This window comes from Coffea eugenioides, chromosome 3 (genome assembly GCF_003713205.1).
Source record: "Coffea eugenioides isolate CCC68of chromosome 3, Ceug_1.0, whole genome shotgun sequence".
NCBI classification, from domain to species: Eukaryota; Viridiplantae; Streptophyta; class Magnoliopsida; order Gentianales; family Rubiaceae; genus Coffea; species Coffea eugenioides.
In genome coordinates, this window is record NC_040037.1 from 10,370,335 (window position 1) to 10,384,395 (window position 14,061).

At 35.8% G+C, this 14,061-nt stretch overlaps 1 protein-coding gene across 1 annotated transcript; it reads right to left on the minus strand.

Annotated features, from left to right (window-relative positions):
• Window positions 1-3,664: 3,664 nt before the first annotated feature.
• Window positions 3,665-11,860, minus strand: LOC113766010 (MDIS1-interacting receptor like kinase 2-like). Its single transcript, XM_027310242.1, has 5 exons — window positions 11,764-11,860; window positions 11,594-11,679; window positions 7,071-7,113; window positions 4,045-6,747; window positions 3,665-3,963 (listed from the first exon to the last, which is right to left on the minus strand). Exons 1-5 carry the CDS (start codon window positions 11,858-11,860, stop codon window positions 3,665-3,667), a joined length of 3,228 nt encoding a protein of 1,075 aa, XP_027166043.1.
• Window positions 11,861-14,061: the final 2,201 nt, after the last annotated feature.

The following is a 14,061-nucleotide window of genomic DNA, read 5'->3' on the forward strand; positions in this document are numbered from 1 at the left end:
TGGATGGATTAAAGGCCCATTAGACCTTTCTTCTACTATTTCTTCGAGTAAAACCTTATTGGCGCAATAATTAATATTGATAATTAAAATAAATAAAAATGCTAGCAAAACTATGAGAATTCTAAATGATTCTCAAGTAGTTTTATTGGATATAAATGAGGACTCATGAATCCATGGTTCCTCCTTGTGTACCAAAAGTGTTAATTCGGTTTGTTATCATAAGGGTCTTGCAAATTATTTATGGCAAATCAATTTTAGTCTCGTAACTTTAAAATATGTGGCCGATATGTTCCTTTAATTGAAGATTAATTAGGAGTAGGCCTGTGAGATAGGCCAATAGTCTTGGTGTTTTAAATGAAGATTTGTAAACAATTAAAAAAAGCTCTTAAACTCATCTGAATTCTTCACCATCAGGATGACAGTTTTTTTTTTGCACCATGAGATCACCTCAAATAAAGTTCAAGACATAAACTAAAGCATTTTGCCTTTTATTAGTTAAACAATCGTGAAAAAAAAAATACCAATTGAGCTTGGAAGAATCTTAAAACTTGGAGTAAATTCTTAAATTGTAATGAAAAAAAAAAGTTTTTCTATAAGGGGAGTAATTTTTGAAGTTAGTTCCAGGATTATGATCTTCGCATTTGTGAAATGCGAGTTCAGATACTTCGCATTTCACAAATGTGAGGTCAGTCTCTCAGGAAAAAAAGGAAAAATAGCTCGCATTTGGCGAATGCAAGCAAATGCAAGCTGTGTTACCTTGCATTTGTCGAATGCGAGGTACGCAATCTGAACACAAAGCCCTTGAGGTCGATGACAGGTGCCGAACCTGTGCAATAATAATTACTAAAAAGTCCTAATTACCACCTCAATTAAATAATTATAGAACAAATCCAAGTACTGGAGCATGGACCCTAGGCGTGCAATGGGTTACTTGATTCACCCTGTTCCCGAAGAGTTTGCTTGATCCGATATACCGGATTTGTCTATAAAAATACTAATTTTGCTTACAATGGCAACTAGGGTCGATTCCACAGGGAGCAGGTAGGAAATTATTTCTTTCCAAATTAGTAGAACGAAATTGGGGGATTTTCAATGGGAGGCAAATAAAAATAAAATAAAATAAAACCAACAAAATTCAAAACTAACTCACAAAGCACAATTCACTGAAAATAGCAATTAACAAAAGTTCTACCCAAAGGATCAACTGCGCAGGCACGGTCCAATTAAACGATCATCGATGCAAAGATATTTCATCCATTTATCACTAGATTGGTTATAGCCATCAATAAGCTCTGACAACCAGCTCTTCCTTACTTTTTCGACAGTCAAGGTACGACCATTGACTGCTTCTCTAACCAGATAACAACCCTAGGTACGACCGTAGGAATTTAATTACCCAGTTGCATTAAAGCTAGAAGAACCCAACCCTAACCAATAAACACGCTAAGAGGGTTTATTTAAATTAGATCTTGCATTTCCCCATCATAAAGCCAATTATGGTGGTTGCCACGGGGTGTCAACTAAATGAACAATTACGGATTCTATTTAATTAACGTGGCAGTAGGCTATTAAATTAAATCAAATACCCGGCCGTTGATATTCAATTAATCAAATACCCATGAACAGTTAATTCAGGAAATGCACGAATAGTAATAAATTGGAAGAAATAATGAAAGATTGATTAGATCTCACAGGTGTGATGGACCGCGCCCTCGCGTCACCCTTTGGGTAGAGGAGAAAATTAGCCGCTCCTCATCATGTCAAGCTCACGCGATTTAATTGATTTCATCCACGCAAACATCCAAACAATTAATTCCAAGGAGCGGAGCGATGCAAATTAACTAAGGAACGAATGGGAAATTCCCTTGGTTCATTTTCTTATATTCGGTCGCTCCTGGAGCAGAGTCAAGAAAAGGGATAACAGCGATGGAAAATTGTAGCAAATCAAAAGCGAACGTCAAAGACGTCTACACCAAAAGATTGAAAAGGTGAACTCCTAAGCTAGTCTAAGTTGCGGCTGAAGAAAGCCAAAAACCCCAGTCAAAAGCGTCTGATTGCTGACAAACCTCGGAAAAGAAAACTAAGCCTAAAAGTAGATAATCCAATCTTGCTTTGTACTTTTCTTTTCATAGCCGCCGTCCAAGCAGAGTCAAAGAAGGAAACGTTTGGTGCAAAGCCTAGTGTTGTCTCCAGAGTTCTGATCCCACGCTCCGGGTTTACGTGGACCACGGTCCGTCTTTCGGTTTCGTCCACCTTCCAAGGCGTGGCCATGCCTTGGAACGGCAAGTCTTCTGGAAATTCACCCTGCGAGATCATTTTTCATGCCTACCACCTACAATTCACACAAATATCAAATATGAGTGAAATTCCAATTCTTAGTACCGTGAATAGCCAAATTTAGGACAAGATAGTAGTGCAAAATACGCCAAATAACCGTTCTATCAGTCGACCACAATATGGTCGCGTATTCAATGGTCACGTATTACAACCCGCAGCCGCAAAGCTAAAAACGCGATCATGGGGTCGCGTATTGATCCCTCGGCCATAACAAAACGAATATGCAGTCAGTTTCTTCATTCTTCTTCTTCTTCTTCTTCCTTGCATTTTCTCTCTTCCAAACTCACCCAATTCACAAATCTTCATTTTTGCTCCATAATCTTACTAAAAACCATCAACCCAACAGCTTTTGAGCATCATACAGCCTTTCTAACCGAGAAATTATCAAATCGTTTAATCTATAAGAAATATAACTTTTTTGTTATTTATGTACAATGAATTACTAGTAGATAAAATTTTGTATTGAGAGCTCACATTTGCTAACTTCTAACTCGGGTGAGTTTTAAAATAAAAAGGATTTATTCCTCTATGATAAATGTCAATGCAAAAACAAAAATGATTGTGTGCTCCTAATTAAAAAAAAAAGCAAATTTTGAATATAATTTTCTAGGAATTCGCATTTATCGAATGCGAGATACAGTAAAGCCGAAAACCTACTAGTTCACTTAAGATTTATTGCCCCAAATTATTTTCAAGTATTGACGGCAATACTATGGGATTTTTTTTTTCCAGTTCTGATGAATTTAGAGCCTTAAGTAGTAAAATTTGTAGAAATTTTCATTGCAAATTGTAAATCATTTTATAATTTGCAGTGAAATCATAAAGCAAGGGAAAAGGGTCACTTACCTCGCATTCCTTAAAGGTGAGGTCATATACCTCGCATTTAACAAATGCGAGGTCTGTTTTTTTTTTTTTTTTTTTTTTTTTTTGGATTTCGGTGGTCGAAAAATTCAAGGAGACTTCGCATTCAGCAAATGCGAGTTCTTTGAGCTTGCATTTGCTAAATGCGAAGACCTCTTGGACGGAATTTCATACACAAAATGCCCCCTTTGTAGAATTTTTTTAAAATTCATCATAATTTTAGAAATTTCTCTAAAACTTGCAATAACAATATGAAACTTTCAAAAAAATTATATTTCAAGCTTTATGGAAATTTCTAATGGTATAGTAAGTATTACAAGGAAAATTGCTTGTCTTTTAGGTTTAGTATTCAATTTTGAGATATACCAAGGTACAAAGAAAATCAATGTTATTCACATGTAAACTCCAAACAATGTTTCCCACTCAAATAAAATTCCCTTGATGGTTACCTACCAAAATGTTGCCCTCACGGTGCACCCACAGGTAACAAACTCGAAACAATGTGCATAGTTGGCCTAGATTTTGGATTCACATGTAAACATGCCTTTGCTAGTTTGACGGTTGATATCAGAATCTTTTCAATTTCTTGTGTGGGATGCGAAAGTCTCCGGTCCAACAAGTCTTTTAGTTCTATATCTCCAGGTGTTGAAGACAACAGATGGACAACTAATTCACCAGGGTGCTTCCCTTTGATTATTTCCAATGTCAGGTCCCCAAAGCTATAAACATCACACTTTTCAGTGACACTCATTGTATAAGCAAGCTCTGCACGGAAAATCATATCATCAGGAAAACCTCCACACTTAATACCTATAAAAGAGAGAAATTATAACCCCTATTAATTACCTGGCGCGACATATCCTAACGTGCCAGCAAGAGTAGTCCAGTTAGATGAATCCTTCCTGAGAAATTTAGCAGTGCCAAAGTCTGAAACACGAGCCTCATATTCTGAATCAAGCAACACATTGTTGCTTGAAATGTCCCGATGAACTATTGAAGGCGTGCAATCATGATGCATGTAAGATAGGGCATGAGCCACGCCTTTGATGATGTTCACCCTCTTTTCCCAGTCTAGTTCCTTTGCTTCTTCTTCCATGCTGAAAATTTTGGCCAAGCTACCTCGCTCAAGGTACTCATAGACCAAAAAGGAGTTTGTGGAATTTGAGCAGAAACCGTAGAGTTTAACAATGTTTCTGTGCTTGATGTTTGTCAAGGCTCTTATCTCATTTAAGAAACTGTTGAAGTACACCTTCTCCGGCAGCAGATGAAGTCTCTTTACAGCTACCAAGTTACCAGGTGGGAGCATTGCCTTGTAAACACTTCCATAACCTCCTTCCCCAATGCAGAATATTTCGCTGAAATCTTCTGTTGCTTTTAATATTTCTCTGTACATTGCTTTGCCATCAAATGTTGATATGGAAAACAAATCAGCATCCACTACATTCTCAGTGGTTTTTCTTTCCCTTTGTCGACATATTTTAAGGGCTCCAAAGAATGCACAAAGAAGAATTAGCGATCCTAGAAGAGGGAGCACAATTACGAGAACAAGATTCAACCCCTTATCCTTTACACGCTTCATACTCAATTGAGGACTTCTACATGCTTGTAAACCAGTAATATTACCGCACAAACCTTTGTTTCCCCTCAATTCTTCTATGGTGATATTTTTAAAGGCTCTGCCATAAGGAATTGGACCTTCTAAATTATTGAAAGATATGTCAATATGCAAATAACCAGGCAGTTCAGCCAAAGCATTTGGAAGGAAACCAGAGAGATTGTTATGGGAAATATCCAATATCTCTAGGCTCTGAAAACTTCTGAACTCAGGCGGTATTTCTCCTGTGATGTGATTATGACTCAGATCCAAGACAGAAAGTCGAGTTAACTTACCCATCTGAGGTGGAATCTGTTGACTTAAGTTGTTGTTGCTCAAATTCAGGTAAAACAATTGTTGGTAACCTCCTAAAGTTTCTGGGATAGATCCACGCAAGAAATTTCGTGACAGGTCAAGGTAAAGCAGATTTTTGAGCAAACTGACTTCTTCCGGTATATTGCCAAAAAGTTGGTTATTTTGTAGATTTAGATTGAGCATGGAAGCCAGCATCATAACTTGGTTTGGAATTTCCCCTGTAAAGTCATTGGAAGAAAGATCGAGTGCATGAAGTTGAGATGCATTTCCCAGTTCTGAAGGGATCTGACCTGTGATGTGATTGTCGGCAAGCAAAAGAGCTGCCAAGTTTGGGCATCTACCCCAGTTGCCAGAAAGTCCACCATAGAATTCATTGTTGCTAAGATCCATGAAATTCAAGTTGGGGTAGATACCAAACATCTCTGACAGATTCCCAGTCAGCCTGTTTCCCTGAAATCGAGCTCTAAATAAACTTGAGCAATTTTTCAAGCTCATAGGGATTGATCCTATCAGCTTGTTGTTGCTTACCGTGAAGTTCTGAAGTGTTCCATTTTGGCAAAGATGTTCCGGCAGATGACCAGAGAATTGATTTGTATCCATCTCCATCACAGCCAACTTTGCTAACTTCCCAAGCTCCTCTGGAATGGAACCAGAAAGCTGGTTTTCACGGAGAAACAGAAATTCCAGGTTGCCCAGATCACCAAATGATTTAGGAATAGAACCGTTTAGTTCATTCCTGTCTAGTTCCAAATCTGTAAGTAGCCCTAGGTTGCCCAACTCTTCAGGAATTGAGCCTGAGAGTTGGTTATCATAGAGATGGAGGACAGTCAAATTCGTCAGATTACCCAGTGATGTTGGGATTGTGCCAATGAGATTATTTCCAAACAAGCTCAAACTTTGAAGTGATTTCAACTGCCCTAACTCAACTGGAATGGGACCAGACAGATCATTTTGGAAAAGGAACAAGGTCTCCAACTTATTGAGGTTACCTAGAACAGGTGGAATTGAACCTGTTAGAAGGTTAGAGCTCAAAAAAGCAGTGACAAGATTGGATAGGTTTCCTATTTCTGGAGGAATGGAACCTGATAATAGGTTTTCATACAAAGACAAGTATGTCAAGTTTCTCAGATTTGCCAAGGAAGATGAAATGGTGCCACTGATGTTATTGGTATTCAAAACAAGCTCAGTAAGACAGACTAAATGGCTTAATTCCACAGGAATTGGACCAGACAATTGATTTTCGTTCAGATGGAGGACTTGAAGATTTCGTAACAAGCCAATTTCAGGTGGGATTTCTTGTGACAGCTGATTGAACGAGAAATCGAGATAAATGAGCTTGGAAAGATTACCAATCTGGGGCGGTATGCTGCCAAAAAGTTCATTCATGGACAGATCAACGTATTCAAGGTTTGGCAAGGATGAAAATGGAAAGTCAGAGAGTGTCGTGCTGACATTGGAATTTGTGAGGTTCAATCTGTTGACACTTCCATCAATATTGCATGAAACACCAGCCCAAGTGCAAGGGCTGGAAGAATTCTTGGCTTGGGTTGGCGATATATTCCATGAAATGAAAAGAGAACTATTCTTGTTGGCAAAATTGGCTTTCCATTTCAAGAGTGAAGCAGCCTCTTCAGCAAAATCTGATGCACAAACTTTGGAAGGAAGTGTTGGCCAGAGTGTATGTGGTACTAAAATAAACATGAAAAAAACCTCTCTTATGAAATTTGGAAGCATGATTGCTTTTGCTCTATCTCAGCTGAAGATGGACCAATTGGTTAATTTGTTTACTTGTATGAACTACAAAATGAGACGTTGATGGATCCTCCCTTTAAATACAAGACGTCAGCGGTCTTCATTATCTTTTTGTTTTTTTGGCCATTCTTCTTTCCTTATGAACGTACACGTTGAAACTTAATACTTTGCCGTCAATTGGACTCTTATATTCTCTTGACCTCATAGATACTTTGCCAATTGTAATGCTGATAAAAGCAGTCCATTTCTCCTTCCTGCATTGAAACCAAGGCAAAATCAAAAGAGTTCAATTCAAGCCTGCGTACACTTTGTTTTCCTTTCTCACCTTTTGCAATTTCTTTTCTAAAAATTTTTATTAAAATTTAGAATTCAATTATCGAATAAAGACTTTGCAAAGTCTATCAGCTTCGCATTTACATTACAAACCGATCACAGAGAATTGATAGTCAACGTTCACTGCCTCTAAATGAATTTATGTGAAATGTTTTTAAACACTAGCTTAAATTGATTTCTGTCTATAAGAAAAAATACAAATAATTGTACAAATCGATTTCAGGTGGGATTTGCACAAATCGTGTGCATAAAGTACCGATTTTGTATAAAGAAAATGTTTAAGTTAACATTTTGAATTGAATTAAACCGATGCTACTTGATTTAAAAGACAACCAGTGACAACTATTGGTTTCATTTCTTGCACGTGCTATTCCAAAATGAATTATAAGTTAACAAAACTTGTGTTCTCCGGGAATTATTCGATTACCAACTTGTTAATTCATGACTATAACAAAAAATACATTGTAGTTTCAATTAAGATTATTCAATTAGTGAGTAACATATTAATTTTGTTCAACCAGAATATTAATTCAATTGTTGTGATTAATTAGTAAAATCATCTAATGAGAATTAGTAAAAGTGATTTCAACTGCCGTACTCCAACTGAAATGAGACGATAAATGTTGTTTTGGAAGAGGAACAAATTCTCCAGTTTATTCAGGTTATGTAAAGTAGGTGGACTTGGAGCTGGAAAATGGTTAGACCTATAAAAAAAAATGTTTAGAGGTCAAAAAAAAATGCAATGATAAGTTTCCGAGACTAGCTGGCTTATTGGCTTTGGAATTGAATCAGTCAAGTGATTTTCGTTCAAGTGGAGGACTTGAAGATTTCAAAACAAGCCAAAATTCAGGCTCGATTCTCGTGGCAACAGATTGGACGTGGTAATATGCTGCCAAAAAGTTCATTCATGGATGGATCAACGTATTCAATATTTAGGAATGATGAAAATGAGAAGTCATAGAGTGTAGTGTTGATATTAGAATTTTTGAGGTTCAATCTATTGACACTTGACACATCTATCATTATTGCATGAAACACCAGCACTTGGTTTTGGTTAGCCATATGTTCCATGAAATAAAGAGGGAATTATTCTGGTTGGCAAAACTGAGTCTCCATTTTAATAGGACAGCAGCCACATTTTTTTTTCGTAAGTGGGAGGTCTTCAAAATAGAATTTTCTACTTATAATCTCTTCTATCTTACCGTCCAACCCAACCTTCCCTCACCGCTTTATTTACTTGAATGAACTAAGAAATGATATATTGAATTTTACTTACAATGACTGATATAGAAGTGGATGCAATAAAGATGAATAACATAGTTTTATTTTATCACCCAATCCAACCCTTTCCGTCACTTTATTTACTTGAATAAACTAAGAAATGATATATTGAATTTTATTGACAATGACTGATATGTAAGTGGATGCAATAAAGATGAGTAACATAGAAGTGGATGCAATAAGGATGATATGCAAGCACATCACTGTGCGTGAGTTTTTCCATTCTGGCTTATAGAATATGCATCTTGTGTAATTGGAAAATCTTTTTGGGTTAGGATAGTAGAACCATAGTGGAATTGACTGTGGTGGTCGTTACTCTAGTAGTAAAACAAAGAGCTTTCTATTTCTCTTCTTGTTTTTCTTTGTTGCTTACAGCCTGTGATACTAGTAATAAACGTGGACTTGGCGACAATGGAGTGCTTTTATTTTTATCTTTATTTGTTTTTGATGACGGGAAGATTTCAAATTTAGAATCTCTTGCTTACAATTCTCCACTCTTCCCCACCATCCATCTTAGCCTTCCCCCAATAATAGTGCAACTCTGCTCCTTAAAAAACTGTTGTGGTCATAGTTTTGGTGGGAGAGAAAGAAGCGAAAGAGTTTTTCTTTTCTTTTTTGTTTAAACTTTTAGTATAAAGGTTCATAATGGTATATTGGATATTCATCTAATATCTATTTGTTGACATAAGCAAACCGGATTTATTAGTGATCAAATACATGGAAATAAGGGGTGAAGGTGTAATTTTTTGAAATTAGAAATCTATTTGTCCTCGGAATTGGAACGAAAGTGAAATCGATAGAGTTTAATTCCGGCCTACAATTTGTCTTCCTTTCTCACCATTGTGTTTCTTTTCTAAACAAGTTTCATGAAGTTTCAGAATTCAAGTGTTGAGTACAACGACTTTGTGAAGTCAATCAAAAGTAGCATTCAAGAATTGCAAGCTCTGCCGTGCTTTGAGACATTCTGCTCTCTCTATGTTTGGCATTTACTTTGAAAGCTATTCCAATTTTGACAAAGTCAAACTCTAACATAGAATCAAATCGGTGTTATGATTGATTTGCGATTTAATCAATTGAACCAATTGATCCGATTCGATTTTCAAAATACTGCGTTCATGTCTTCACAAGTAACGACCGAACAATCCCTTCCAAAATTCCTGAGGCATTTATTAGGCAGAATAGTCAAAATGGACCATTTCAGGTCCTCTAATGATTTGATTGATAGAAGACCACAGATTTGAGCAGATTCGAACACATTTATTCATGCAATTCCTGTAGCTGATGTGAAAACAAAAGGCATTAAAATAGTGTATTTTCTAAAGTTTCTTGTAATCCGGTCAGTCCCCTCCACGCGTTAAATTTGATTCACTGGAGTTGGCCGGGAGCTCAATCACCATTACCGTAGATTCTTGGAGGTGTTAGAGTGAATTCGGATGGGTTGGAGTTCGGCTTGTCAATTATTACTCTGTAATATAATAGCCATATTGACCAAATTTTCAAAGTCCTGCGTTAGTTTTATTCCAAATGTGACAATAATGTGATAGTGCAACGTTCAATTATTGACTTTTGGAATTTGTTAAACGTTTCCAAAACGGGAAGAAAAGGAAAAGAAATTGCAGGCTTACATTAAAGAAAATTAATTACTCTTTATTTTTTGGGGGGGGGGGCGCTACCGGAAGGAGAAATGGATTGCCTTTACTTGTACTTATTAAAAATGGCAAACAACCCATCAGGCCAAGAGCATATAAGGGTTCAATAATTGGCAAAGTAATGATCTTTATGTGTCCGTTTAAAAAAAGAAGAACGGGGAAGAAAAAGAAACAAGAAAGAAAATTTAGATACCAGCTACTTCAATTTTCCTAGGCAAGTACACTAATCTCATTTCCTATCTGGCCAAGAGGGGTTCAATAGTTGGCAAAGTAATGACATTTGTACTAATTAAATGGTATTTTTTATGTAATTAATTGTTTTTCTTGTAAAGACTAAATATTGGAAAAGAAGAAGATGAATAGAGACAAAGGCGAATTTAGAAGTGAGGTTCAAATAGTAATAAATGACAGAGATGTGTATGGAAGTAATATTTTTCCCGGCCTCAGTAATTATGTTAAAAAGTTTGAAAGGTATGTTTGTCTGTATGAAAGAGTATGCTAGAATCGAAAAGCCAAAAGTAGTCAAAGAGATGCTTCTGATTTTAAGCTTTTTTAGACAAAAAAAAAAAAATCAAAAAGCACAAAAATAGCTTTTCGAAAATCAGAAGTTAAATCAAGTTTTCAAAATCAATTGAAAACGTACCCATTCTCTCCTATATACGGAATAATCATCGGGTGTTCAAAATTTAGCTAACAGCATAAAAATTAACTTTTCGAAGATCAGAATTTAGAACCAAAAATTAGTTGAGAATAAGCCCATCCTATTCTATATACGGATTAATCATGTTAGGCTCACATATCTGATCTGTTTGTGACCGTAGATTAGGAGCCATCATTGATCGAGATTGGGTTGGTTGAGTCAAACAGTCTTCCATAGATTTTGGGTTTTTTTTTTTAATAATTACATTTAGGGTTTGTCAACTATAGCACTTGTGAGACATATTTCATGTGTCCTATTTTTTAAAATACAAGATTAGTTAGGAAAAGGAAATAAATACAAAGAATAGTAGGTAAGATTAAATAGAGAAAGTACATAAATATAATAGAGCATAATATAGTAGATTAGGTGAGTGCTAATGAATGTTTATGAAACACTCGTTAGAAAAATCCTTAGATTTATATAGATGACATGATAAGGGATTCGAATCCATCAACTTAGCAAAGGCATCAATTTATATGGATATAACCGATTAAGTTATGCATGAGTCATGGGATGGTTGTTTTGATATTTACCAACCATGAACAAACCAAGCACTGTCCAAATGAACCACAAAAACAAACAACAGGAAACTGAATATACAGCTTTCCATAAGCAAAACGAGGATACATAAAAACAGATTATTTTGAAACTTGAGATGCCCATTCGTATCTAGGCTTACAAACAACTATAACAGGAAGCAGTATCCCAGCCCAAATCGTGAAGTATCGTCCTACTGGGGGAAATCAATCATCTTCGGCCGCCTGTTGTTACGTGTCCTTGCCCAGAATGTGGTGAATGATAGACAGGTGGGCCTATCTTTAGCTCTGGCAGATTGGCAACTTTACCCCGCAATCCATCTGCATGAGACCAGAGGACAACATACATAAAACGATAAACCAAGATATCAGAGCTTATTTAAGGTAATGGACTACGAAACTTACTTCTTGTCCCGGAAACTGTTCTTGATGCTACAGATAAGGTGGATGAAGTTGAAAGTAAGACGAGAAAGAAAAGTGTGGTTAGAGCTTTGGCGGCCATGAATTCTACAAAAACCGGTGAATTTCGGAAGCTACCACCTATCGAAAGTTTGGTGCAATTGCTCAATTATATACACGAAGATTTACGAAATGGTCAAAGAAAGGTTTGAAATTCATAAGAGGAATGAGTCTATTCATTTAATGCAAAAATGTAGTATGCCATTCGGAATTAACCACAAAGCCTTGAAAAGCTTACTGAAAAGACAAAAAAAAAATAATATGAATAATTTTTTTTTTTTAAGTTACTCCACTGCAACTAATACTTTGCCGCCAAGCTTCTAATGGTATGCCTCATATTTTGTCCAAATTTTATAACAAAAAAAAATCCTTTTATTAAAGCCCAATATAAGGGCTGTTGCAACTTTTTTACCAATTTTGTTACTGGCAAGAGTTCAATTTTTGTTTTCTTTTTAGTTTTGGGCATATTGGGCTATAAATAGGTCTTTTTAGGACTTTATCAATTATTAATCAAATATCTTTGATTTTTTTTACCAAATTTTCTTGTGCAAAAGTAACTTAAGGCTCTTGATCTTCCGCATCAGATCCTCTATTTGAATACACAGGCTCTGAAGGCTCTCTCTCTATTCTTTAAACTACACATTGAAAGTAATTCCATAGTTAATTTTGGACCACCCTTAGTCCCGTATATTCTCTTCACCTGATATTCTCTTCTCCTTCCCGTATTGAAACGAAAGCAAAATGACTTTAATTCGAGCCCTACAATTTGTCTTCCTTTCTCACCTTTGTGCTTTCGTTTTCTATACACGTTTTATGAATTTGAAAATACCATTTATCGAATAATGACTTTGAATGGTCAAATGTGGTGTTCATCACAAACTGAATGCAGATTTAACTAATCAACAGTCAGCGGCCATTAACTAATGGAGTTGGCTATCACATTAACTGTGGGGTGGGAGGTCAAAGGCTCAAATTTTACCTCCCATCAATCTGCCTCAATATGAGATTTGTTCTAAATTCATGCGAATGTGTGGTGCACCCGTCTGGTTACGTAAAAAAAAAACTGATCAGTGGCCGTTGGCGGCGTGGTGTGAATATTTTGCCGGGTTGTCATGGTGTTTTTGTTGGAGACCTCAACCCCATCACGGGCTATTAAGTTGTCATCATCATTACCTGTTTATTCATGAATTGACACTCTACAAATAGTTAAATCCGTTAAACGTTTTCCAAGATATTAATGGTCTACTATGATTGACGACACGCTCACCTCAAATATACCCGAAAACTCTAATCCATTTACTCATATAGCACTTACAGGTAATGTGAGAACAAAAAAAAAAAATTAACAAGGGTTAATAACACTTTGCCCTCCTGAATTTAGGAGATCGTCACACTTTACTCTCTGTCAACCTTAAATATATGCACTATACCCTCATAAAAACTAGTCAAAGTAGGGCTAACAGTAGGGCCAAGCCGGACTGGTGAATATATTATGTGTAGTTTTAATGTATAACCTTAAATATATTTAATGTATAATTAGTAATCAGTATTGGTTTATGTGTAGTTTTAATGCTATAGATTTCAAATTAGCTTTACCACTTTGTGGTTATAGTGATTACCTTAAGGAAATTAAGAAATAACGAGTTTGGGTAAACTCGAATTAGTCTCAAAACTTGACCATATTATGAGCCAGGTATGAGTTATACATTTATTAGTCCAAAACTCATGGTTCGAAACCTGAATGTCTTACTAGTAGGATCAGTCGAGCCCGGACTTGTTAAAACTCGGCTCAGATGACCGATTCACAGCCCTCACAGCCCTAAGTAAAGGTTGGAAATACAAAAACAAAAATTAGTATCCTTTTGTTATGAAATTAACTATAACTTAGAATTATTTTCTTTCATTCTTAAAAGATATACATCTTCCCTATCATATCAATTATACAAAAATATAAAATTGGAAAAGCTAAAAAATTTACATTTAATTTATATCTTTAAAATTTTTTTTATTGGACTACTATTCACTTATATATGCTTCGGTCAATTTATTAGACTTTATGTCAATCAAAATGGATAAATAGAACAATACTAAAAATAAACACAATTACTAAAATTTTGAAACAAAGGCAATACTAAACTTGATTTTAGCTTAAAAAATAATTTTTTTATTATTTTATTTTATATATACTTTTGGACTAGTATTATTGTCATTTTTTGTTGACATATGTATAGTTTACCACTATTG